The following is a 25,514-nucleotide window of genomic DNA, read 5'->3' on the forward strand; positions in this document are numbered from 1 at the left end:
TGACACACCAAAACCTTTTCACCATATAAAAGGCACAGTCAAGATAGTGATGAAATTATACCCCGTTTACTTGAAGGAATGTGGCTTCAACAACACTCAAAGCTCAACACCACAAAGGACAAATGTTGATGGACACCTCATTCAATACCTTCAGCATTCAGTCCCTTTTTTAGCCTCCACATCCTGGCAGTGAGGATGCACTGTAGAAACTTACCAAAGCTCCTTGCGCATGTTGCATGTGAATGGGAACACTGATTCCTTTAAGTTCTCCGCTGTGTTGTGTCACAGCCCAACTTAGAAATGCATCACCTAACAATGCTGTTCAGTACTTGAAATATGGAGGAGGCAGCAGTTCAGAGAGACTGCTCGTTCCCATTTTCCAAGACAATTAGACATTGCCAATAAAGCTCGCTTTTATTATCTATGCTGACATCCCAGAAAATAAATGAAAAATGATGGTTAATGTCAGTTCCACGTATCAATAATTATCATTAATCAAGGATTACATCAATAGATGATTATTAATACTGACCTCTAACAATGTTTAATGTTTCCAGTTATTCTAGACTGTGAATCATTGATTGCCACTGATATCGTACATCTTCAGAGAGCAGATGGGTACCAGCTTGATACCGAGTCAGGAGCAGTTAAAATAGTTTGAATAGGTTTTAAACATGGCGACACAATCTGGATGATTTGAATGACTCGCTTGTATGTTCCTTTTTATAAGTTTTAACACTGTTTTTACAGAGGCAGTTCTTTGACAAAACTCCTTACACAATCATGTTTGGACCAGACAAGTGTGGACAGGACTATAAATTGCACTTCATCTTCAGACATAGGGATCCAGTGACTGGTGCATATGAAGAAAAGCATGCCAGGAAACCAGAAGTGGACCTTCAGAGTTACTTTATCGACAAAAGACCTCACCTGTATACATTGAGTAACACAATTCTCTTAATCATTCTAGAGCAATCAGAAACAGGTCCACAAGAGGGATGACAATCTTTAAGGGAGTACCCTCAATGGGTTAGGATTAGAGTGAAACTTGCAGGCTTCGTTTGTGAGATAGTAATCATTAAATAATGAAATAGATCATGAACGAATAACACGGAACAGGCAAATTGACCAATCCAAACACACTTGAATATAGCAACTGAATAATCTAGCAACCCTCTAGATATCTAATGATAAAAATAATAAACTGTATAGTAATATTAAAAGGTGTGTTTAGACAATCTGCAGAGCCAACCTTCTTGTAGCAAGTTTAGATTAGTAACAGGTACCAAAACCTAGCTACATTGATTTATGTTCACCTGCATTTAGTTATTATACCTTAGTAAGTTTTTATTTTAATATGATACAGTATAATTGCTGTACTTGAAATTACTTCTGTCTTTGACTTATTCTCTTTTATCTCTCTTTTTCTCTCTCTACGTCCAATAACAATTTAAAAATGATTGGTGTAGTTGTGAGACCTGACAACAGTTTTGAGATACTAATAGATGAGAACAGTGTGAGCAAAGGAAGCCTCCTACAAGACATGACTCCCCCTGTCAATCCTCCCAAAGAGATTGATGATCCCAACCATCAAAAACCTGAAGACTGGGATGACAGACGTCGGATACCTAACCCAGATTCAGTGAAGCCCCATGACTGGTGAGAATTAAGCAAGATCAGGTTTGGTTAAAATGTTTTTGTATTTACTATTGTCTCTATGTACACTAAAGCTATTTCTGGCACTAATATTAGAATTAATTTATCGTGAATTCAAAGTCAACAAGCTAAGCCCAATAGTAGAGACCGACAAATGGATTTCTATCCTCTCAGGAACACTCTTCTCCCAACGCTGCACACCAATGTGGAATACAGAAATAATAGAGAGCATCAATTTGAATACAGTGACATAACTCTTCCTAACAGAGTCCAGCAGCACACTCAAAGGCTACCCTCTGCTGACATTAAGGCCACAAGTGAATAGACGTGAACAACCAGGAAATACAAAGAGATCCTTCTGCCAACGCCAGCAATCACAAGTAAATATAGAAACCACCACCTTCAACAGTAAAGACTTTGATTGAATACAGGAACAACCTTCCATAATACAATTTTCAAATGACTGTTTGCAGTTTCTGCTGGCACTAGTGGAGTCCCAGCCAAAGAGCTCGATTTCAGTGAGAAGAATAGTGGAAGAATCGTAATTGTCTTGCTGATCCTAACTGCAGCTGAAATGCAGCCAATTCAGAAAGAGATTCGTGACGAGAATCCAGAAGTTCTTGGTTCAAGTTCATAACATTGGGTATGAACCTGAAGGAGCTCAGCTGTATTTTCTCCTCTAGTCACACACCTTCTAGTATTGAAGTTGGGTGTCAACTTCAGAAAGAAAGTTGATTGGGAAGAAAAGAATGCACTGTTTATGATCTTCCTGTCCAACTGATTTCAAACTCCTCACCTGGGTCCTTGGGCCTATGTAAAATCTGGAATAGTTAATATGTGCTGTATTTCATTTATAGTCCTGCATGTTTTTTGTGTAACTTGTATGAAGATATGTCAGATATTCTTGTGTCCAGATGCTAAAGGATGTCATCATATTCTCCATGACAGGGATGAGGATGCTCCTCCTTATATTCCAGATTCCACAGTTATGAAACCGGATGACTGGCTAGATGAAGAACCAGAGTATATTCCAGATCCCAAATCCAAAAAACCTCCAGATTGGTAAGTTCCGAATTACTTCGGATTGATTATAGTTTTCAGATAGCCTCTTTGACTAGGCAGTGATTGTAGTTACAGATCTTTGGTGCACATCAGTCCTTCATCACGTGTATGATATTTGCTACAACGTTTCTGATATTCTTTCATATCCTAGCTTTCACTGTAACGTTCTCTGATACATTCAGTTACTCACTGGAATATTCTTCATACATTCCTTGCCTCTCATTGTAATACAGTTTCATCTACCCCACAAAATTCATTGATATAACCTTCATTCCTCACTATAAGAGAGTGCACATTGGGTTATGCTAACCCATGCATGCCTGATCTCAGAATCCTTGATAATGATACAGTCCCAGCAAACACTTTGTTCACTTTGAACAAAAAATATTTGCAACACATATAAGTTTAACATTACAATTAATTCAAAATAACGTTTACCCAAAGTTCTGCCTGGAATTGTTTTAATATCAATATAATATTGTTGTACTTTACAGGGATATTGATATGGATGGTGAATGGGAAGAACCCAAAATCCCAAACCCAAAGTGTAAGGCTGCAGGCTGTGGAACCTGGAAACCTCCCATGATCCCTAACCCTGCCTACAAAGGCAAATGGAAAGCACCAATGATTGACAATCCCAAATACAAGGTAAATTAATTGATGTTACAGTCTTTCTTACATAGCTGACATTTAAACTTCCCTTCTGATTCACAGAATGTATTCTTGGCAAATACATCACATGTGAAATTCCAGAATATCTTTTGTGAATTTGAGTCCCTGCAGAGTTAGCTGACCTCAGTTTAGCAAAGCTTTGAGTTTGGGTTTGATATGTACTCTTGGTGCTGTTGGATTAAATAAATTAAAACCACCACAACTGCAGTCGAGACCCATTGAAATGTGCTGTACAGCGCTTCAGATTTGATGAAGGTATCCTACGTGGTCACATTGCTGAGAGACATTCACTGGGAGGATTGACTATTTGGATTAAATACTGAAGAACATGCAATCCCTCAGAATCAAACAGCAGTGACCATCAGAAGTGTTTTCACATAAGAAAGTGGAAATTTGACAGAAATAAATTGCGGCAAACTTTGTTTCAACCAACGCTTTTATGAACTGACCTCCCCTCAGTAAACCAGCAAAAGTTTTATATACCTCAAAAAATTGGAAGTTTACTGTATTATTGCAATTTCCACAATATTCAAGTAGTTAGTTGAGGGTGTAAGTGAAAGGGCTGTATACCAGTTAGTTTTATTTAAGGCATTACTATTTAAGTAATTCAGTGATATATGTAGTCCCTGCATTATGTTTCTACATTGATTATGTGAACATCTTGATCAAACAGAATATTGATTAACTGGTACCTTCCGGGTCTCATAGGTGTCAGTTAATAAAATGTTTGTTGTATATAAGGAGATGGGCTTAGCTGTGTATTAAGGGAGAAGTTGTACCATATGATGGCTGTGGTTTTAAATCATTAGACTAATTGTGTAAAATAACAGAGACGGCTTTGTTTAATTCTTAAATAATTTGTCATTTAAAAAGTAGATTGTAAGAAGCAGGTCATTTAAATTTTTCAATATCAGACCTTTATACATTTCTTGCACTCACCCTGATTCACAAGACTACTTACATTTATCTAAATTATTTGATTGACCTGTCCATGACAAGCACTAACAACGATTGCCTACTTACTGCATGCTTGTAACTTGGTGATTGTAGTTACACATGATAGAGAAACTTACCATCTTGAGTTTAAAATGTAATGCTGTGACAAATTCTTCTCTGCAACATACTTTTCTCTATAACAATCTGCTTCTCACACCCTCTATTCTGTAACTCAGCTGTTTATTACAGAGGGCAGTGGAGGTAACTCAGTCTTCCCTTCTCATTAATTTACTTATTAATTTAGAATTCTATTTGTTTATTGTAGCTTGCTGCCTCTCCATAGCATTTGCTTCACTCTCTCTTTCTTTCTCTATTAATAACATAATTCAGAATCTAGGTATAAAACTTGATTAATAGTTTTTACAATTTTGTCCCAAAAGGGAGTCTGGAAACCTAGAAAGATTCTGAATCCAAACTATTTTGAGGATACAAAGCCATTCCGCATGACTCCTGTTGCTGCAATTGGGCTTGAGCTATGGTCTCTGACCCCTGACATAAAGTTTAACAATTTTATTATATCCTCTGATGAGAAAGTTGTCAAGCAGTGGGCGAAAGACACATGGACACGAACAAAGGCAATCTACGATGCAGATGGAGTAAGTAGATTTGATGTCTACGTGCATATGATCAATGTGGGGAAGAACCTTGTTTCATACCACTGCAAGATTGCACAAAAGATGACAGGTCAAGTAGACAATGAGCCTGCTCTGTCAAAGTACTTGAGGTATCACAACTCCTCCTGGGGTGTCTTCTGTAACTAGCAGCAGGAGTTCACTCTGGTTGGGTCTGTACTGGGTTGCCACGTGGAAGATGAGGGTTTTAGAAAGTAGAGGTGAAAACTCCAAACCTTCAAAAGCTTAGGATCAGAGAGTGGTCCTCCCCATCTGGGAAATTCGTTGCTTTCAGTGAGACCTGCAATTCCAACCTACCGGACAACTACTTGTCCAGTGAGTCCATTCCTTGCCTTACATTTCCTCATTTGCTTCAGTAAATATCCTGCCAGGATCCCACTGCAATGAAGGAAATGTAGTGAGATAGATTCAGTAGGCTGGATAGGAGTTGTGCGACATCAAAATCCTGCTTGTGAGAAGATTTTCCCCCATTCACATGCCTTTGTGTAACTGGAGTGTTTATTGTGACTGAGACAGTGAGTATTTCTTTCATCAGTAACTGAGGTGATTGCTACTCTACTCTGTTGTCCACAGCCTGGTTTGATCATGCAGCTGTTTTTGGCAGCAGACAAACGCCCTTGGCTCTGGGGAGTCTACGTATTCACAGTTGCTCTGCCAGTTATTTTATTCATAAGTTTCTATTGGCCAAATCAGGTATGTCTGTTTAACAATTGTGTACTTCTTAGTGGAGGATTGTTGTAAGAATTAAATATCTAAAGTAAAAATAATCCCTCTGTTTAGATTGCTGTTTTGTTTCTATTCTGCATTCTGTAACTTTTCTGCATGCTGTTGTCCTGTGATGCTTCCTCTGTCCTATACTTTCATGTGCTAACCTCTCTTGCTCCATCCTATAATATCCTGTTGTAACATGTTCTTTTGCCATGTTGTAGTGTGATGTGCTATCATTTATTCTCCCAGCGATTTGGGCCCCCTGATGATTATTATTACAAGAAGACAGATGATGTGCAGCTCAATGATGAAGAAAAAATAACAGAAGCACAGTCTCCAGAGTCAGGTAAGGAAAACGTCAATAACAATAATGGTGATAGAGTACAGTATACCTTGTACAACGTCCAAGATTCCCTGTGTCACAGCTCAATATTGGCCGACCTTCTCTAACATTAACATTAACCACCTCATAATGGGGATGGTAGCCTCAGCACCCCTCTACCATTTGATGCAGTGGTTTTGTCTCGAAAGGGGCTTACTGCTGGGTGGACAAATTGTTACCTTGCTACAAATTGTCAGGTAATGGGGCTTTTTTAATAAGTTATAGGCTGTTTTGGTTTGGAACTAGCCATCGGGTTTCATAAGTGATGGAAACTAGGAGGCCTGCTAAAAGTTAAAGTCCAATAATTTCTGTGGGTCTTGTAGGCAGAGGTACTCTTGTGTCTACAAAACAGTGAGTAGCTACTGACGCCCATCTTTTGTGATCACACCCTTGGGTGAAAACAAAAACACCTATTACCAGTCAACACTCATTGTTTAGATAAAGCATCAGTGCTGCTCGGACACTTGGAACCAGAATCTGGTTAGTGCTTAGTATAGAAGAGGCAAATTTGGACAGAAAGTATAGAAAATTGAGCAAAGTAATAACATTATTGTAGATTCCACCTGAACAATTTGATGGCAGCACCAGACGTTAAGAAATGGTTCACATTGTTTTAAAAAATGCTGTGTGCTCAAACGGTTACACTGCCCCAATAGCCCCACTGGGAGGTGGCACGAATGATACTGGTTGTCACTACTTCTCCATTGAGGAAGCACCTGATCTCTAATTGGATACTCTGCCAGACAGTGCAGTTGATATTAGAACATATTGTAAGGGAAATCTGACCAAAATAACTTCTTTTTCAATGGGCTGTTCAACATACATTCTACACAGTACACAACTGTTAGGTTAGTTTGGGAATGATTCTTGTCTGTGGTTTTTCTGCTTCATAGTCCCATGAAGTATCAAGTATGTATCTAACAATGAAGCTCAGCTGAAAAGAAAACCCTTATCTTTAGTGAATATTTACTCAAAATTCTAGGAATTTATTAGCTCTGTTATATGGCATGCAAGTTGACTGAAAAAAAGGATTCCTGTTTAAAATTAAAAATGAACTGATAGTGTCCACTTTACAGGCAGCCCAGTCAACAGATGACAGCTCCAGCTTGAATAATATTTGATAATTAATTATCTGTATTTTACAGCTCTTCATGATCAACGAGGAACTGTAGATAAAAGCAAAGAGAGGATGAAAGGAAGTAACCTGCTTAAAACAAAAGTAGACTTGGAGACAACTTTACAGGTTGGAGGTTTTGGCATTTTTTTAGTATCATAAATGGGACAGATGTTTTTACTTTGTCCAAACTTTGCCCATAGTATTTTACAGCATGATTAGCTTTAAAAGAAACATGGTATAACATGGTTAATAGCCAGAGAAATATTTTTCTTCAGATAATTTTAAAATCTTGGGAAAGAGGAAGAGTAATCAATCACTCCACAATCAATTGCACTGCATTCAAGGAATGTGCTATGGGAACATCTAGACAAAGAGTATTTCTAGCAGGGCTCAAAATACACAAGGAAGCAAGTGAGTGTACTGCTGATAGCCGCAAAAGTCACCTGACAAAATTCAAACACCAAGGCGCAGGCAATGGAGAAAACTTGTCTCCATAAATTGAATAGACAAAAAAATCTGGGGAGCTGCTCCTACATTAGCAGCAAACACTGGAGAGCATCCGCCTTTAATCAGGGAAAGAAAAACAAAGTTGATGGAAAAGCTCAGCAGGTCTGGCCACATCTGCAAAGGAGGTAAGAGTTAACATTTTGGGGCCAGTGACCCTTCCTTGGAACTGATGGTGACTGGAAAAATGTCAGTTTATCTGCAGAAAATAGGGAGATGGGTGGGGGAGGGAGTAAACGATAGGATAGAGCCCAAAGAGAGAGACAGACAGTTGGACAGATCAGGTTGGGAGGGTGAATAGTTGTTAATGGTGACTGTTAGTGACTTACAGCGGGTATGTAATGGTGCTAGATAATTGTTTTGATTGATATTGGCTGAAGAGTAAATGTTGGCCAGAACAAGGGGATAAATCCTTTTAAAATTATAACGTGGGATTTTCGCTTCTGTGCGAGGCAGGCAGAGTTTTGGTTTAAGATCTTATTTGAAAATGAAACCTCCAACAATAGAGTTCCCTTTGAGCCCAGCAGTTGTGCAGAAGCCTGGAGGTTCCTATGCAGGCTGAGCAAAAATCGGCCCTTCTTGTAAGATGTACGCACAAAAAGAAGGTAAAAGGGCCCAACTACTTAAAATGTATTAAAAAAAAATGTTGCTCACTTGTGGTAAAATGTCAGCTGCTGACATTTTATGATCAAGTCTCAAGTGAGGCTTGAAACTGTGTCTATTGCAGAGATGATACTACCACCACTGAGCCACAGTTACATTAAAACCGCTTCTAATTTAGTGCATAGATTCGTTAACATATTAATTTACAATCATTCCATCTCCTAAAATCACTAACCCCAAATACTGTGGTATATTAAGAATACTGGCCACAAATGAGGACAGCATTCTTGAATTCCTGAAAATCAGCAACATGGTTTGCGACTTTTCACAATTGCTGCTTATTCGTGAGAAGTGATTAGCAATGCAATGTGTTTGCACGTTGTTGTAATACTGTGGGAGGGGGATTCCAGTAGCTGAGCAGATGTGGATGTACAATTATGTTTACATAAGTAGTATAGCACAGAATGCTTATGGAATTAATTCTGGTTGCAGGCTCAAGGAGGTGGTGAACCAGATCCAGGTCAGGTTTCAGAGGAGGCTCTGAGACATCGCAAGACAATGTCAAAATAATGACCACCAGGTTTCATGCTGTTTGAAAAAAATGAACTTTCACATAAGGCAGTCACTTGTTTAACAAAAGCCTTTGGGACATAACTGTTAGTGATGCATATTGTGCAGCAGACATTGGAGGAAGAACCTCTTTTCAAATGTGTAACATTATAATAAATGTTTTAATATTTGTAAGTTTACTGTGCATAAGACAGATGGATTTCTTCCACATTATAATAATAAATTCTAACAAAATAAAGCACGTTTTGTACTCTCTGGAATGAGATGCATTTTCAAAAATTTTAGTGTAATCAGAATTAGTAGATAATTTTTGGGTAAGTTTTTTTGAACAGCTTATCATAGATCACAGAATCCCTACAGAGTGGAAATTGGCCCTTCGGCCCAACAAGTCCACAATGACCCTCCGAGCACTCACCCAAACCCCACCCCCTCTAACCCACCTAACCAACGCATCCCTGAACACTACGGGCAATTTAACATGGCCAATCCACCTAGTGTGCACATCTCTGGACTATAGGAGGAAACCTACGCAGACACAGAGAATGTGCAAACTCCATGCAGACAGTCGCCCAAGTCCCTGGTGCAGTGAGGCAGCAGTGCTAACCACTGTGCCAACATGTCCTGCTCCATTATGCTCTTCAATATTCTGTATCCTAGGCATTATTGTTTCTTCTCCTGCAATAAACTAGACCTTATCTGCCCGTGAAGCCATCTGAATTAAATTGAGAGCATCATTTTAAATATAAATTAACAAGATGATTTTTTTTTCCAAGTCTTCCTTAATTAGAGACAAGTACATATAAATATGTCATCAGGATGTGGGCAAGATGGCACTTTACCCCACATTAGCTGCCTCTAAAGACATTACAAATTTACAACTTTACTACCATAACCATCTCACATTTGCCCTCCTGCTAGTAATGCAATATTTCTTAAGAGAACTGAATGTTTTAATAAAACAATCTTTTCAGCTTCTGGAGCAACAAACTTCATGATGATCTATTATTATTGAAAAGAGACGCGTTGCTGAGACCTTTTGTTTTGCACTAATCTGGACAATAGTGTTAAATTATTAAATGATCCCAATAGGACAAAAGCTTGCTGATTGTTTTCTAAATTGACGTATGGCAATGCCTTGGTCAATCAAAAAAAGAGCAACAAGGAATCAACTGGACTAGCAATTCAGGGTCCTGTAACAAGTAGCTCCTGCCTTACACCAACAAAGCACAAGAGTGTGGCGGAATACTCTCTACTTACCTGCATGAGTACAGTGCTATCAAGACGTGAAGCTCAACACTACCCAGCAAAACAACCCACTTGGTCAGCACACCATCCACGACCAAAGTACAGTGGACAACTGTGTACACAAGATTCACTGCAATAAATTAGCGAGCCTGCTTCAACAGCACCGTCAAAAACTGCAACCTCCTCTACTTTAAAGGACATCGGCAAGAGATGCATTGGAATACCACAACCACAGTGTTGCCTTAAAAGCCACAATGTATCCTAACTTTAGTGGTGCTCCTTCACTCATTGAATCAAACTCCTACCACTGTCTTTGACACCATTTTAGGTGTACCTACACCAGTGATGTGATAAACACTAAACTTGCCAGCAATGTTTACACCTCATGAAAGATTTAAAAACCATGATCAGACAAAAATACCAGAGTTCAGAAGGACTAATGTTATCAGAATCTTCTCCACGTCAAGAAGTTTGAATATGTGGAACAGACTTCCAAGGGGGAAAATGAAAGCTGAATGCATGGTGGTGCTGCTTCAGAGGCCAATGTTGGTAATTCTGCACCAGTCATTCAAAAGCTGGGCCAAAGTAAAAGCCTCTCTCATTGGTCCTATTTTTGGTAATCATGAGATTTTAAAAAAAGTCAGGGCAAGTTGCTGATCATCAACAATCATTTCAGAACAAGAAAGAGTTTAAGACTCACTTCTTCTTTCCCAGTTGACATTTTTTTCTTGGTCTATAATCTGGGTATATGTGCATTGGGCTAATTGAGATCTAATATCTCTCAGAATTCAGTTTAGATAATTAATTTATGCAAAATAAGATGTGAACACAAACATAATATCAGCATTAGGGTTTATTATTACATAATTAAATAGACTAAATACAAAAAAAATGCGCAAGCTGACTTGAGACAATAAGCTATGGATTCTAACGGTTTACACTCCTAATACTGGACAGTCGTGACTCCCAGTACCCTTTACTATTATTATTATTTGTCTGTCTTCTTGGAGCTTTTGGTTGGTCTGGAAAATAAAAAGGACACTTTTTATTGAAACTGATTTGTCATTTGTGGCAAATGGACTGAATGAATGCAATAATCTGGCGATCTGACCCTTTCACCTTATTTGTTTCAATTGTTCCTCGTTTCACATCAGCTATTAGGGACTAGTATATGCGGTGTGTGTGGGCCATGGAATATTCCGTGTCGTACACCGACCTGGTCACCAGAAGTTCTTGGCTGTACAAATGCCTTTGGTTCAATTTTTCAATTCAGAACATTTTTTTAAATGAGTTTATAAATCTTATTTCCAGTTGCTAATGTTTTGAAAGCGTTTTGTAAATCAATTCTGATCAACTTGCAGTTATTAGGTTCTATCCTGTTATTCAGATCTTTGATTCTGTTTGTAAATTAGGAAGAAAATTCTAACAGTCCTGGATCTTGAGGTGAAAGGGTCAAATTAAGTTTTCACACAGATAAACACAACATGCAGATAACCCACTACACCTGTCGAGATATAAAGCTGACTGGTATCAGTGGCATGAGCTCCTTACTTTCTCTTGTTCTTTGAGTCTGTGGTTTGAAAGACGCTGGAGGCTGACATAAGGTTTTCAATGTACTGGCCAAGTACTTGGTTCTCAGATTTGAGTTTCAGGTTCTCCTCTTTCACAGCATCAACTCTGGCTGATAGATCTGAAACGCAGATGAAGTCATCAGCACAGAAGCAGAATACCCTTATTGAGCAGGCCACCAATGAGAACGACTCAAATTGAACTAGATACGGAATACATCAAGGCAACTGCTTTGGGCAGGTTGCTGGATTTATGTTTCACATAATCCAGACATTATTGTATCCCCTTAACATGACCCAACCATTCTAACAAGACAACAATAAAATGTAATGGCATCAGGGGATAGGAGCTTAAAGGGAAAAATGGACCATCGTTTGCAAACGACACTGGCAGTTGCTCATCCATCTTCAGTTTCATTCTAAAAGATGCAGGAGTAAGGAATAATGAGTACATTAAATGTTTACAGCGGTAAATGATAAACGTTGTGATGAAGTCCTTGGTAAGCATTCTGTATGCTGAAAATCAGCATCCTGTGAAAATGGCAACATCGTGAATATTCAGAGTTCCAGAGTGACTACATATCATCATTGAATTCTGTCCTTCAATGGAGCAAGGTTTAATCTATGCATTTTGATAGGTCACTTAGGACAGCATAGGGGCCACTGAAAAGCAATTCATGGAGAAAGAGAGAGCCAGACTCCATTTCAGGAGTTCAGCGGTTAGCTGGACTGATGGGAACGCAGCTCGAATGAGGAGTCATGAACATTCAAATAGCTGTGTATTGTAAAAACAAACTTGGGAAGTAATAATAGGAATCAGTAAGCAGACAAAAATTTGAGAGGAGACTCAAAAGTCATGCTGAGGAGCTGCAAAAGTGGTAAGGGCACTGGTTCCATGATGATGAAAGCCATGAGGATCTCAGAAGAAGGCTGTAGGGTTAATACTTCAGTGCAGCTGTGACAATGCGGGGACTGAAGTTGGTACCGGTAGTTTGGTAAGGAGGGAAGTCTCATGCAGACGTTCAATTTAACCAAAAAGGTAGAGAGATTTTTCCTCATTTGCTAACAACTTGAAGTGACCAAAGGATTGGTGCTACAAAGTAGTTGAAGTGATGGATGTTTGTTCCAGACTTTTACAGAAACAATCCTCAGATTATGAGACAGTTAAAATTGTAGTACCTGTTTACCAGTGAGTTTTGAGAAGATTTGTAGCTCAGGTTGATGTTCTGGATGTGAGTGTGCTCGCTGAGCTGGAAGGTTCGATTTCAGATGTCTCGTCACCATTCTAGGTAACATCATCAGTCAGCCTCCGACAAAGCGCTGATGTTATGTCCCGCTTTCTGTTTATCTGTTTAGGTTTCCTTGGTCATGAGATCACCAACCCAAGGAAACCTAACCAGATAAACAGAAAGCAGGACATAACATCAGCGCTTTGTCGGAGGCTCACTGATGATGTTACCTAGAATGGTGATGAAACGTCTGAAAACTAACCTTCCAGCTCAGCGGGCAATCTCTCATCCAGAACCTGTTTACCAATTAAAACTTAGGACGGTAAAGACAATCTAATCTGATATGTGTTGAATTCACCAGAGAAAAATAAATGGAATGGGACCATTGGTTATGTTAACTGAGGTTAGAGTGAACTTTTGAAAATATAAGGTACTTCGTAATTATGGAAGGATACATACAGGAATACCATTAACAATTAAATCCTACTTGGATGAGTGTCAATGTATAAAGTAAGATAGGCAGCAGTTCTCTCATATGTATATGATATTTCTCACAGGTAGTTGTTCATATTTGGCATATGGAAGCCAACAGGAGCTTGAGAAATAGATAAATAGAGGGTCGTTTAATCTGTGGAATTCTTTATACCACAGGGCAGTGCAGGCAGGTTCATTTAAAATATTTTCAAGAGAAGTTAAAATTTTGATTGACACAAGAATCAAGGATTATTGGTGGAATGGTGGGAAGTGGAGGCGATACATTCTGCAAGGTGGAGTTGAGGACACAGATCAGTCACAATATTAAGGACTGAAGGCCTCAGACATGGGAACCAGTATATAAACAAGAACAATGCCAACATGCAAAATAAAGAAGCAGTGAGAGTAAAAAGCCAGAAACAGAGAGGAAGAGACAGAAGAAGACGATAACATCGAAAGTTAGGGGGGCTCAGTGCAAAAAGAGGTGGAGAGACAGAGAAAAACATACAAAAGCAAAGGGAGAAAATTTATTGTTAAACTAACAAAACAGTCAAGTAGTCACCTTCGAGTGTATGCTGCAGTTCCAGAACCTGGTTTATTAGCCTTGTCTTCTCCTCCAGCTCCTCTTGATTATCATAATCTGTGCCTTTGGAGGGGCAAAAAAAGCAATCATTTAAATCTTACACAAAATGTTGCAAGTGCCAAGAGACCTTTGTTTACAAAAATTCTCTTTAACTATGTTCTCTGGCGTATTATGATTAAACGAGACTACTGCATATTGAAGGTATCAGTAGGTACTGCAAAAACGGGAGCGGCAATTCAGCTTTCAAGACTAAGTAAAAATGGTGTTGGCCCCTTTACTGTCCGTTATGAAATGTAGCCAGAGTTATGTCTGTGTTTATTAAAGTTAGCGATGAGTGTTGCAATCGTAAAAGATACAAGAGTGTTAAATCATGATGCTCTCAGAGACCAAATGAACGGGCAAACTTTGAATTGAAAGGCAGTGTCGTAGAAGTGGAAAAGATTTCAATGTATTAGAATAGATTATCAACTGGATAAAGGGCTGTTCTGAATTCTGTGATACTGAAAGACTGTCACAGTAATACAGAGGCAATCACTTACACACTTCCCATTGCTTTCATTCATTTATTCAGTTTTGCTGATATCAGCTGCACTTCCTCCTATCACTCTTTAACCCTAACTCATTGAAAGCTACAACCAAATCACCCATTTGCCTTCCACATCTCGGCAAAACAGCACTAGTTTACGTGACCTCTTCACATAATTTGATGCTTGGAGACCAGGTTAAATGTACATTGGACTTCCTCCAAGTCTGGTATATTCTTCCGAATGTGTGAAAGCCAGAAGTGCTCACGTTCGTCCAGGTATGATCTTACCAAGGTTTTATACATGCAGATCAATTTCTCTCCCCTTGTTGTGTTCCATTAACCTTTGATTGTTTTCTGTACCTACCTACAACATTTTACTAGACAAATGGACTCCCAAATTTCTTTCAACATCCACTATTTCTCATTTTTCAGTATCTATAAATATTCTGTTCTATCCTTATTCATTTGCCAATGTTTTGTCTATTTGACTAATTCATTAAGATCTCAATGTAGCTTCATCTTATTATCTGCACTGTGTACAGTGATGACTTCATCCATGTCAGCTTGGATGTGGGCTTCCTATTCCATCATCTAAATCATTAATAAATATTGTGAACAGTTGGAACCCCAGTACAAATTCACAAGTCACATGTTTCTAATTAGAATAGTTTCCCCTTTTTCATATTCTCTGTCTCCTGCTACTCAGCCAATTTCTTAACCATTTACCTTCATTTTGTTCCTTTTATTGCATGAGGTCTCCTTTTGAATCCAGAAATGCCACATCAAAAGTATTTTCCTCACCTACCCTCTCTGTTACCTCAAAAATAACTCAATTAAGTTATTTAAGTATAATTTCCCCATAACAATCCATGCTGATTTTGCTTAATTAACCCACTCTGCCCAAGCAACTATTAAATTTATCCACTATAGTGGCTTAAAAAACTTCTCCCCCAGTGAGGTTAAACAGATTGGCCTATAGTTGCGAGGCTTGTAACATTTACAATTCTCTTTTCCTCTGGCACTATCCCTGGGTCTTTTCCTGGTTCTATGGAAAATTTGAAAACTATGGTTAATAACTCTATAATATCCACTCATTGCTTCTTCCATTCTCGTTGGATGTATCTAATCTAATCCTGATCTCTTATCAACTTTAAACACAGATTGTCTGTGCAATCTTTATCAAATTTAAACCCTTCAAGTGTACAAACACACCTCGTGTTTTGCCACGACTTGTCCAGCATTACTTCCAGGGTAATGACAGTCATGACCACCGCCTCCTTGTGTAAATCCCCTTTTTGGACTCAAGTGCCTTCATTCATTCTTTAGTACCCTAATACTATTTATGTGTCAACAGATGGGATTTGAATTCCCTTTTATGTTATCTGCTAGTGTCTTCTCATTTTCTCTCTGTTTCTCTTAATTGCTTTTCTAAATTCCCCTCTAGGCTTTCCTTGTTTGGCCTGTTTCTTAATCATATTATCCACCCAACATCTGTCAAACACCCCCATTTTCTGCTTCATCTTGATCTTTTTTCTTCACAATTCAGAGAGCTTTGCATCGGTTAATAAAAGCCAAAAGAACTGTGGATGCTGTAAATCCAGAAACAAAAACAAAGTCGCTGGGCGAACTCAGCAGGTCTGGCAGCATGTGTGAAGAGAAATCAGCAGCTTCTGTTTTTGTTTCTGCATTGGTTAACCTATCTTTCTTAACCTTCACAAGAAAATACCTCGACTCTACTTGAATTGTCTGTTCCTTTTAGTTTAATTACTGAACCTTTACTGCTGAAACCCCATGCAAGATGGGTGCCAGGCTAACAGAATCTGCATGTGGGCTCTTGTCCGGGGCCCATCTGCATTCCTCCTTTGCTTTATTTTTGCTTCGCTTTTCTTTCACTTTATTTTCCTTTTCTTTGGTCTCTTTCTCTCCTTTTGTGTGGCGGGTTGGTTGGCAGCACCAGCATGGCAGAGAGTGTGGGCTGCATGCGGAGTGGCAGGTATGACTTCCCCCAGCTTTCGGAGACAGCAGCAGCAAGTGCTTACTCCCACCATTTGGGGCCCGTGGCAGTGACAGCGAGGTCGTTCTCGCCGTGTTCAGGGGCAGCGGACTCTTCAAGACGGAGGTGCTGGCAGGGTGATATCCGCGGCCGAAGCGGGTATCGTAGCCTTGTGGCCTGGTAGTGGGGCCAGGGACTCTTGGTTGCTGGGGCGAGTGTGGTTTCAGCAGGGTCAGCGAAGTGGGCCCACCAGCAAAGAGATGATGCCTAAAGTGGGGCAACTCCTACGTTGGTTGGTCTAATGCAGGCAGCAGTGAGGCGGTGCCCTTCAGGCTAGTTGATGGCATGGGCTGGGCCAAAAAGACTAATATTCTGAACTGTTTACTATTTTGTTTTTCCTAATTTATTTCTATGACCCATGACAGCTTTAGTGTGGCACCAGCGAGGGCATACACCATCCTGGAGTCATAAGCATAGCTAAAGAAATGTCAGTCTGTTTCCCTAACTAATGAATCCTTTATAATTATCGCTGTTCTCCCCAGTCCCCTTCGTTCTTGTACAACTGAGCTGCCTGTGATGCAATAAACATGGCTTTACCTGCTATCTTTTGAGAAGCCAATACCCCTCACCAGCATCAAAAACAGATAACCCATTTATGAGCAGGTCTCAGGTGACTCCTGCACTACTTTTAATCTCTTTCTAATTCTGCATATTTGATAAATAATGTAGATGGTTTACTTTGCTGACATTTGTACTGTAAGATTCCTTTAGTGTGTTTAAAATAACGTAATCTTGGGGCATTAGTCTCTTAGTGAGTGACTATCATTTTAAATTGAGTCTACTTTTACTGAAACAAGCTTACTGTTCCTGAATCTGATCATGACAAAACTTTGAAGACTTGTTTGGGATTGTACAATAATTTGGAGATTTGGCCTGAGAACATAACAGTATACCATGTACAAGAGACATTTCAATAAGTCACTTTGCCTCCTTCAACATCTCCCAAACCCAAAGGCATCTCCCAAACAGTAAGCCTATGACTGCCATGCATGGGAACACCGCCCTCTGCAGGTTTCTCCGTGGGCTGCATCCTGTTTTGGAACTATCTCACCGATCCAATTCGCTGTCGTTGTCAAAATCCTGGAACTCCATTCCTAACAGCTCTGTGGGTCTACCTTAACCACCACAGTGTTCCAGGAGACAGCTCATCACCTGTTTTCTCGGAACAGGTTAGGTCAACAAATACTGGCCCAGGCAGAAACTCACATTCCAAAAGCAAAATTAATCATTGGTGTGAATTTTTCAGAAATTTACCAGAATACAAAACAAAATACTGCTATGTCACAGAAACAGCTCGCCAAACCCGGTCAGCCTTTCTACCTCTGTATTCGCAACACAGTTCAATGAACCAAAGATTGAATTATCACTCCAATGGTTCCTAACCAGACTTTGATTAATCGTTACCAGGCTTTAATGAATAACTACCTTTAGACACGACTTTTGTATCTTAACAAAATACTGTAGCAGAGAAAAATTAAATAAAGTAATCTGATTAGTGTCTATGTTTTAAACCTGAAATGTTTTGAGCCCTATTCACATTAACAACAGGCAGACAAATAAACAGAATTAAGGGATAAATAAAAGAAAATTTTAAAACTGACTAGATTACTTAAATGATTTTTACAATTATTGTTTCACAGGTGTAGATTTGGAATCCGTGTTGTATTTGTGGAAATGTTGATCAGGGGTCTTCCAACTTCACTTTCTACTGTATCGGCTTCTTGAGACTTGTGTTAGAGATTAGCCAAGTAGCCTCCAAAACATCATGCTGCATCACCAGCAGCCAAACTCATCTTCCCAGAAATATAGTTCACAAACAAACTTGAACTGTGTTCTACCCTGATAAACCAACCGTCCCTTCCCGAGACCTAAATTACCATTCAACGTTTGCTTGAATACAAGATTTCTTCCAGACTTGCTGGAACCAGTTTTCAGGTACTAACTTTGTAAATAACCAACTTCTGCTACCTGTTTAAACACAAGGCTCCTCCTGGGGTCACTGATTGCAGGGATCCTTTTTAGGGGCAGCACGGTGGCTCAGTGGTTAGCACTGCAGCCTCACAGCACCAGGGACCCAGGGTCAATTCCAGCCTCGGGCGACTGTCCATGTGGAGTTTGCACATTCTCCCCGTGTCTACGTGGGTTTCCTCCAGGTGCTCCAGTTTCCTCCCACAGTCCAAAGATGTGCAGACTAGGTGGATTGGCCATGTTAAATTGCCCATAGTTCTCAGGGATGTGTTGATTAGGTGGGTTAGAGGGGGATGGGTTTGGGTGGGTGCCTTAGAGGGCCTGTGTAGACTTGTTGGGCCAAAGGGCCTGTTTTCCACACTGTAGGGATTCTATGATAATCAACACCTATTAACTTCTAGGCCTGGCCTCACAAACAAACGAAAGCTTGTTTGGTCTGTTGGACCACAAGCCATTCTCAATTTACAATTCACAGCTCCAAACCAACATTGATAAACATTTTTTAAAAATGAAAGAAACAGCAAACGTTTAAACAATATCAAAGTTAGTTTCCATATCGTGTCTCCTCACCCATTCTTTTTGTGCGTGTTTAAGAAATCATAATCTCATTCCTAAACTTGATTCAAACATATTTTCTCCAATTCTGTTAACAGGGAAACCTCTCGTAGAATGCTTTTGAAATCATCAAACATGGAATGCAGCAGCATAGACCCCGGGGTACACCATTCTCCTTACCCGTACATGTCACAATAGCGCTCTTGGCTATGAAGTCCCAGATTCTACATGAATGTAAACAACATTAAATATGGTGAAGTTGTTGACTTGCTCGCCAAGCTGGCTTGTTTTTGTTCAGACATTTCATCACCTTGCTCAGTGACATCATCAGTGCAGCCTCCGATGAAGTGATGTTATTCTACTCTGCTTAGAATTTATACTGTCTGGTCCATTATCGTGAGTACTGTCATTTCCGGTTTTGATCTGTATGAGTTTGTATTTGGGGTCCAATTCTACATGTTTGTTGATTGAAGTATGGATGGAGAACCAAGGGGACTGGGAGTTCAAGGGGACTGTGTGCACATCATTGAGGAGACTGAAAAGGCCCAGAAGAATTGTCATGTATGAAACTATGTCCTAGTAACATTCCATGCTGCTCCCCAAATATTCAAACACACGCACACCTCTGCGCGAACCAGCTCCATGCCATATACGTTCAGCACTCCATCACTCTTACCCCCGCTCACTCATCAGTGCAGCCTCCGATGAAGCAATGTTATTCTACTCCGCTTGGAACTTATACTGCCCGGTCCATTATGGTGCATACTATAATTTCTGGTTTTGACCTAAATGGGTTTATATATGTTTGTTAATTGAGGCAAGGGTGGAGAACCATGCCTCTAGGAATTCCCATGTGTGTCTGTGTTTGGCTTGGGCTACTATGGTTACTTTGTCCCAGTTAAATTGATGGCCTTCATTAATATCAGTATATTCAGACAATGAAGGCCATCAAATTAACTGGGACAAAGTAACCATAGTAGCCCAAGCCAAACACAGACACACATGGGAATTCCTAGAGACACGGTACTCCACCCATGCCTCAATTAACAAACATATATAAACCCATATAGATCAAAACCAGAAATTATAGTATGCACCATAATGGACCGGGCAGTATAAGTTCCAAGCGGGGTAGAATAACATTGCTTCACCGATGAGGTCACCTAGCATGATGAAACGTCTAACAAAGACAAGCCAGCTCAGCGTGCAAGTCAACAACCTCATCCACATACCAAGCTACAGATCTTTACCAAAACTTTAAACTAAATATGGTTTAGCACGGCTTCTAGACATCCTGACCTAAACAGCTTTCTATTTTATTGTTCAATTTTATGATTATAGATCAGTATACTCCTGTCAACTCCTGTCTAAGTAAGTTAGTATGTCTAAGCCAGAGGGGCCAACCTTCATGAATTTTCCAGGTTCATTCCAAAATTTGTTTTTTTCTTCCGCCTTTAGTTGGCTTCCTTGGGCATCATCTTTCCTATTCCTCTGCATAACAGCTGGGAGGCTGCAGAGAATCTCCTCTTGCCACTGCCTGAGTATCTTTGCATGTGCTACTCACTCAAGCACAAGGAACACAGGAGCAGAAGGCCTGGTAAGCAAATGCTCAGCCCTTATGTCTGCTCTGACAAAGTCTCAAAGGAGGCTGGTTGGCAGATGAGTCACTTAAGTGAGGGTGTGTGGAATTGTGAGAATGTGAAGGATCAGGTAGATTTGGCAGGTCTGAGTCCCATGCAGTGATCCACTGGTAGCCCTTTTCTGTGAGAGGTTAGAATGTGATGGAGTCCAGCAAGCTTATGTTTTGGGTCAGGGATCCGGCTTCATTCCTGGATGGATGAATTCCATTGAGAATAGGGCCTGCTGAGTGAGCAGGGGTAAGAGAGATGGAGTGCTGAACGTAAATGGCATGGAGCTGGTTCGCGCAGTGGTGTGCGTGTGTTTGAATATTGGGGGAGCAGCATGGAATGTTACTAGGACATAGTTTCATACATGACAATTCTTCTGGGCCTTTTCAGTCTCCTCAATGATGTGCACACAGTCCCCTCGAACTCCCTGTTATGGCACCAAACCCCAACCCTACCCATCAATCTCATCACAAGCAATGCCTCCAACCCATTCCCAACCATTCCATACCCAATCTCCAGTCTTGCCGCTGCACCCCACACAGTCACAGTATCCTTATGTCATTTCCTCAACATTGGTGACTCTGGACTACACCAATATTAAAGGTATCAGTTGTCACTGGGACCACACTGGGTCACTAACAAAGGCAAACAGAGAAGAAAACTGAGAGATACTGACAAAGTGAAAAAATAAATGACAGCAACACTAAGATTATAAACTGGGCAAAATGTGTTTAAAGTTTTGGCAAAGAACTGTAGCCCGAGTTGTGGATGAGGTTGTTGACTTACTTGCCGAGCTGGCTCGTTTTTATTCAGACGTTTTGCCACCATGCTAGGTGACCTCATCACTAGAGCCTCTGATGAAGTGATATTGTTCTACTCCACTCGGAATTTATACTGTCCAGTCCATTATGGTGAGTGCTCTCATTTCCAGTTTTGATCTGTATGGGTGTGTGTATATGGCTCCACTGATGATATCGCCTAGCCACGGTGGCGAAGCATATAAACAAAAAGAAGCCAGACTGGCGAGCAAGTTAACAACCTCAGGCAAAATAGGTATTCAAAATGTTAAAATGTTGAGGCAAAAAAGCTAGGACCTTCAGAAATATCTCAGTGGATCTCTCTCCCCCACTGCAACCCTCTGGTAATCTCTTCGGCGCCGATTTCTTAAGAAGGGTCCCGACCCAAAACATCAACTGTCCTGCTTCTCTGATGCTGCCTGGCCTGCGTGTTCCTCCAGCTCCACACTGTGATATCCCTGACTTCAGCATCTGCAGTTCTTGCTATCTCCAACTGAATCTGATACTCTTTTGTCTTTTTACTGTAAATCATTTACTTCTGTGCTATCAGCAAATGTTGATATTCTTTTTTTAAAAAAAAGTTCCAAGTAAATAATGAATGTAGGGAACAAAAGCTGATTCAATACTGATTCTGGAGGTATGACACTTCATTTCTTGTTCCCAATCTGAGTTGCACCCAACATCATTTGTCGTTAACAATTTTTTTCTACTCGATACTAGTCTTCATACAGATGCTGCTCCTCCAGAGTTTTTCCTACACTTTGTTTTTAATTCACATTTTCAGCATCCATAGTATTTTGCTTTAATGCATCCAACTCTGTTTCCTTTTACATAGTGGATGTGACTTATTTTTTAACTGCAGCTTAGTGACAGATGTCTTATCGATGTTTTCTGAAAAATCATGTTTGCCTCTACACCACCACCTTCCCTCGAAGTCACTGGAATAGTAATCCTGAGCATCAGGTCAATGATCTGTGGACACAGACTTGAATTCCACAGTGGCAGATGTGAAAATTTGAATTCAATAAAAATCTGGACTAAAAAGCTGGTCTGATGGCAGCCATGTAACCATTGTCAATTCTCGTGAAAGCCAGGGAAAGAAATGTTAGCCCTCACTGATCTGGCCTATATATGACTCCGGACTACTGCAATGTGATTTACTCCTAACTGCCCTCTGAAATGGACGAGAAAGTCACTCAGTTCAAGGGCAATTAGAGATGTGCAAAAATGCTGGCCCAGCAAGTGACGCCCAGATCATATGAACAAATGAAACTAAAAACATTTTTTGATGAGGTGACCAGGTGTGTAGATGAGGTCAATGCTTTTGATGCGGGTCTACTCGGACTTCAGCAAGGATTTTGACTTTATTTAGAAGATTTATACCAAAAGGTTAGAGTCCATGGGATCTAAGGGAATTTGACAAATTGGATCCACAGTCAACTGAGTGGCAGCAAGTAGAGGAGATGGTTGTGGGGATTTTTCCCGACTGGACGTGTGTTACTAGTGGGGTGCCATAGTGTCAGTATGAGGGGTCATCAGTAAGTTCACAAATGATACAAAGGTTGGTGGAGTGGTAAGTAATGCGAAGGATAACTTGGATTACAGCAGGATATAGATAGACTGCTGAGAAGATATGATCACTGGCAAATGGAATTCAATCCAGATAAACATGAGATGATGCATTTGGGCAGGACAAATGGAGCAAGGGAATACATGATAAATGATGGGACCTGGGAAGTACCGAGAATCAGTGGGTCCTTGACATGCATGTATGCTGGTCCCTTAAGATAGCAGGGCAGGTAGATAAGGCAGATGAGATACTTGCCTTTATGAAACAAGATGCAGAATTTAAGAGCAGGGAGGTTATCTGGAGCTATATAAAATATTGGTTAGGCCATAGCTAGAGTGCAGTTTTGCAATCAACATTATCGGAGAGATATAATTGTACTGGAGAGGGTACAGAGGAGATTTATCAGGATGTTGTCTGGACTGGAGTGTTCTGGTTATGATGAGAAATTGAACAGACTGGGACTATGTTCCTTTGTGCAGAGGAGATTGAGAGGGGACATGATTAAGACTTATAAAATTACAAGAGGCATGAGTAGGGTAGACAACAAGACACCTTTCCCGTTGGTGGAGGTATCAATGACTGTGGGAGCATAGATTTAAGTTAATGAGCAGGAGGTTTAGCCAGGATATGAGGACTTTCTTTTCACCGAGAGGATGGTGGGAATCTGGAACTCATTGGGCTAGTAGAGGCAGAACCCTCATAACATTTGAGAAGTATTTAGATGTGCACTTGTAGTACCTATGCATACAAGGCTGCAGGCCAAGTGCTGAAAAATGGGATTAGAATAGTTGGGCGGTTGTTTCTGATGGGTGCTGATGCAATGAGCCAAAGGCCCTTTTTTGAGGTGTAGACATCTATGACTACCCCACTTGAATAGCTTCCTGTGCCACAATCAATTCATTGCACCCTACAGCTGTCACTTCCATCCATTTACACTGTAAAAACCTTTAACCTCTTAAGTAACTGCAAAGGGTGATGTTCTTTCAGAAGCCTCTGACCTGCCCCTGAACACTGATCAAATGATAAGAACCTAGCGTAAGGCGTATAAGGGCCTCCTGTAATAAAGTACGCAGACAACTTCCCCCTCTCTGATGCGTCACTGTCTGCAGTTCAGCCTCAGATCAAATTGACTGAAGCTCTCTGAGCTGCAGTACCTATTGCAAACATATTTGCTCTAAATCACACTAATTTATATTTTATTTATTTATAATTTGTGAACCCACTCTGCCAAATAATGGAGTCATACAACTTGGAAACAGACTCTTCGGACCAAAGTCATCCATGCTAATCAGGTTTCCCAAACTGAACAAGTTCTGTTTGCCTGCATTTGGCCCATATCCCTCTAAACTTTTCCTATTCATGCACCTATCCAAATTTCTTTTCCATGTTCTAAGTGTGCCTGCCTCTGCCACTTCCGCTGGCAGCTCGATCCATGTACATACCACCCTCTGCATGAAGTAGCCGCCCCTCAGGCCCCTTTTAAATCCTTTCCTCCTTACCTCAAACTAAGCCATCTAGTTTTGGACATCCCTACCCAGGGAAAAAGACCCTACCTATTCACCTTAACTATGCCGCTCATGATAATATTTCCAATGAAAGTCTCTTCACTGGTGGCCTTGCCTTCAATTACCTGGACACCAAGGTCCAGAGTTCCCTCCCTGCCCATCCACCTTGGTCTTCTTCCTGAACATGCTGTTTCATACCTACCCTCTGACCAAGCTTTGGGTGATCTGACTTCATATCTTCTCAGATGTCCTAGTGTCAGGCGCAGTTTCATTGCACTCCCGTGAAGTGCCTTGGAACATTCCATTGCCTCAGATTGTTGTTAAAAACTCTTCTGGAGGAACAAAAACTGCTGCCCTTTAGTTGATCTGGCCTACAAGATCTCTAGACCCAGAACAATGAGGCTGACTCTTAAAAAACACTCCAAAATATTCAAGCGAGCCACTCATTTCTGGGGCAATTAGGGACAGGGTGGGGAAAGTGTTAGACTGTCAGCAACACCCTTATGCCATGAAAGAATCTAAGAAAGGGGGACAGTAAGGATAACGTCACTGTGCTAGCCATCCAGAAGCTCAGGCTAATGCTCTAGGGAAAATGGGTCCAAACTCTCCCCATAGCAGATGGTGAAGATTCAACAGGGTGAAATCAGGAATAAAGAGCTGGCCACCAATGGTGAGCATGACAGTTGTTTAGATTTAAAACAAAACACCATCTGTTTCACAAACATTCCTTTCTCCACAAGGTAATCTGGCATCCTCACCTGGTTTGGCCCACGTGACTCCAGACCCACAGCAATATAGGTGACCTTCCACTGTCCCATGGGATGGGCAACATGTGCTGCCCCAGACAGTGATGACCACATCTCATGAAGTAACAAATAAAAAGGATAATGGAGTGATTTGTCAGGTGAAGG

At 40.4% G+C, this 25,514-nt stretch overlaps 2 protein-coding genes across 11 annotated transcripts in view; one reads left to right on the top strand and one right to left on the bottom strand.

Annotated features, from left to right (window-relative positions):
* The window catches only part of LOC125458721 (calnexin), a 32,638-nt gene extending 23,557 nt beyond the window's left edge, over positions 1 to 9,081 (top strand). For 2 of the 3 annotated variants that reach the window (XM_048544235.1, XM_048544236.1), the window contains exons 7-15: positions 751 to 943; positions 1,470 to 1,659; positions 2,605 to 2,718; positions 3,213 to 3,366; positions 4,767 to 4,982; positions 5,592 to 5,711; positions 5,976 to 6,072; positions 7,254 to 7,351; positions 8,825 to 9,081. In XM_048544235.1, the coding sequence (XP_048400192.1) occupies positions 751 to 943; positions 1,470 to 1,659; positions 2,605 to 2,718; positions 3,213 to 3,366; positions 4,767 to 4,982; positions 5,592 to 5,711; positions 5,976 to 6,072; positions 7,254 to 7,351; positions 8,825 to 8,902 (1,260 nt within the window). In that variant the 3' untranslated portion in view covers positions 8,903 to 9,081. Of the gene's footprint in view, positions 1 to 750; positions 944 to 1,469; positions 1,660 to 2,604; positions 2,719 to 3,212; positions 3,367 to 4,766; positions 4,983 to 5,591; positions 5,712 to 5,947; positions 6,073 to 7,253; positions 7,352 to 8,824 lie in introns of those variants that run through there. The other variant, XR_009446711.1, reaches the window with a different exon arrangement.
* The window catches only part of LOC125458722 (short coiled-coil protein B-like), a 71,758-nt gene that overhangs the window by 32,247 nt on the left and 13,997 nt on the right, over positions 1 to 25,514 (bottom strand). For 6 of the 8 annotated variants that reach the window (XM_048544238.2, XM_048544243.2, XM_048544244.2 and 3 more), the window contains exons 3-4: positions 13,981 to 14,064; positions 11,699 to 11,837 (exon numbers count right to left, since the gene is read on the bottom strand). In XM_048544238.2, coding sequence (XP_048400195.1) covers positions 11,699 to 11,837; positions 13,981 to 14,064 — 223 coding nt within the window. Of the gene's footprint in view, positions 1 to 10,982; positions 11,838 to 13,980; positions 14,065 to 25,514 lie in introns of those variants that run through there. The other 2 variants (XM_048544246.1, XM_048544245.1) reach the window with 2 other exon arrangements.

The sequence above is a fragment of the Stegostoma tigrinum genome, chromosome 15, assembly GCF_030684315.1.
Source record: "Stegostoma tigrinum isolate sSteTig4 chromosome 15, sSteTig4.hap1, whole genome shotgun sequence".
Taxonomy (NCBI): domain Eukaryota; kingdom Metazoa; phylum Chordata; class Chondrichthyes; order Orectolobiformes; family Stegostomatidae; genus Stegostoma; species Stegostoma tigrinum.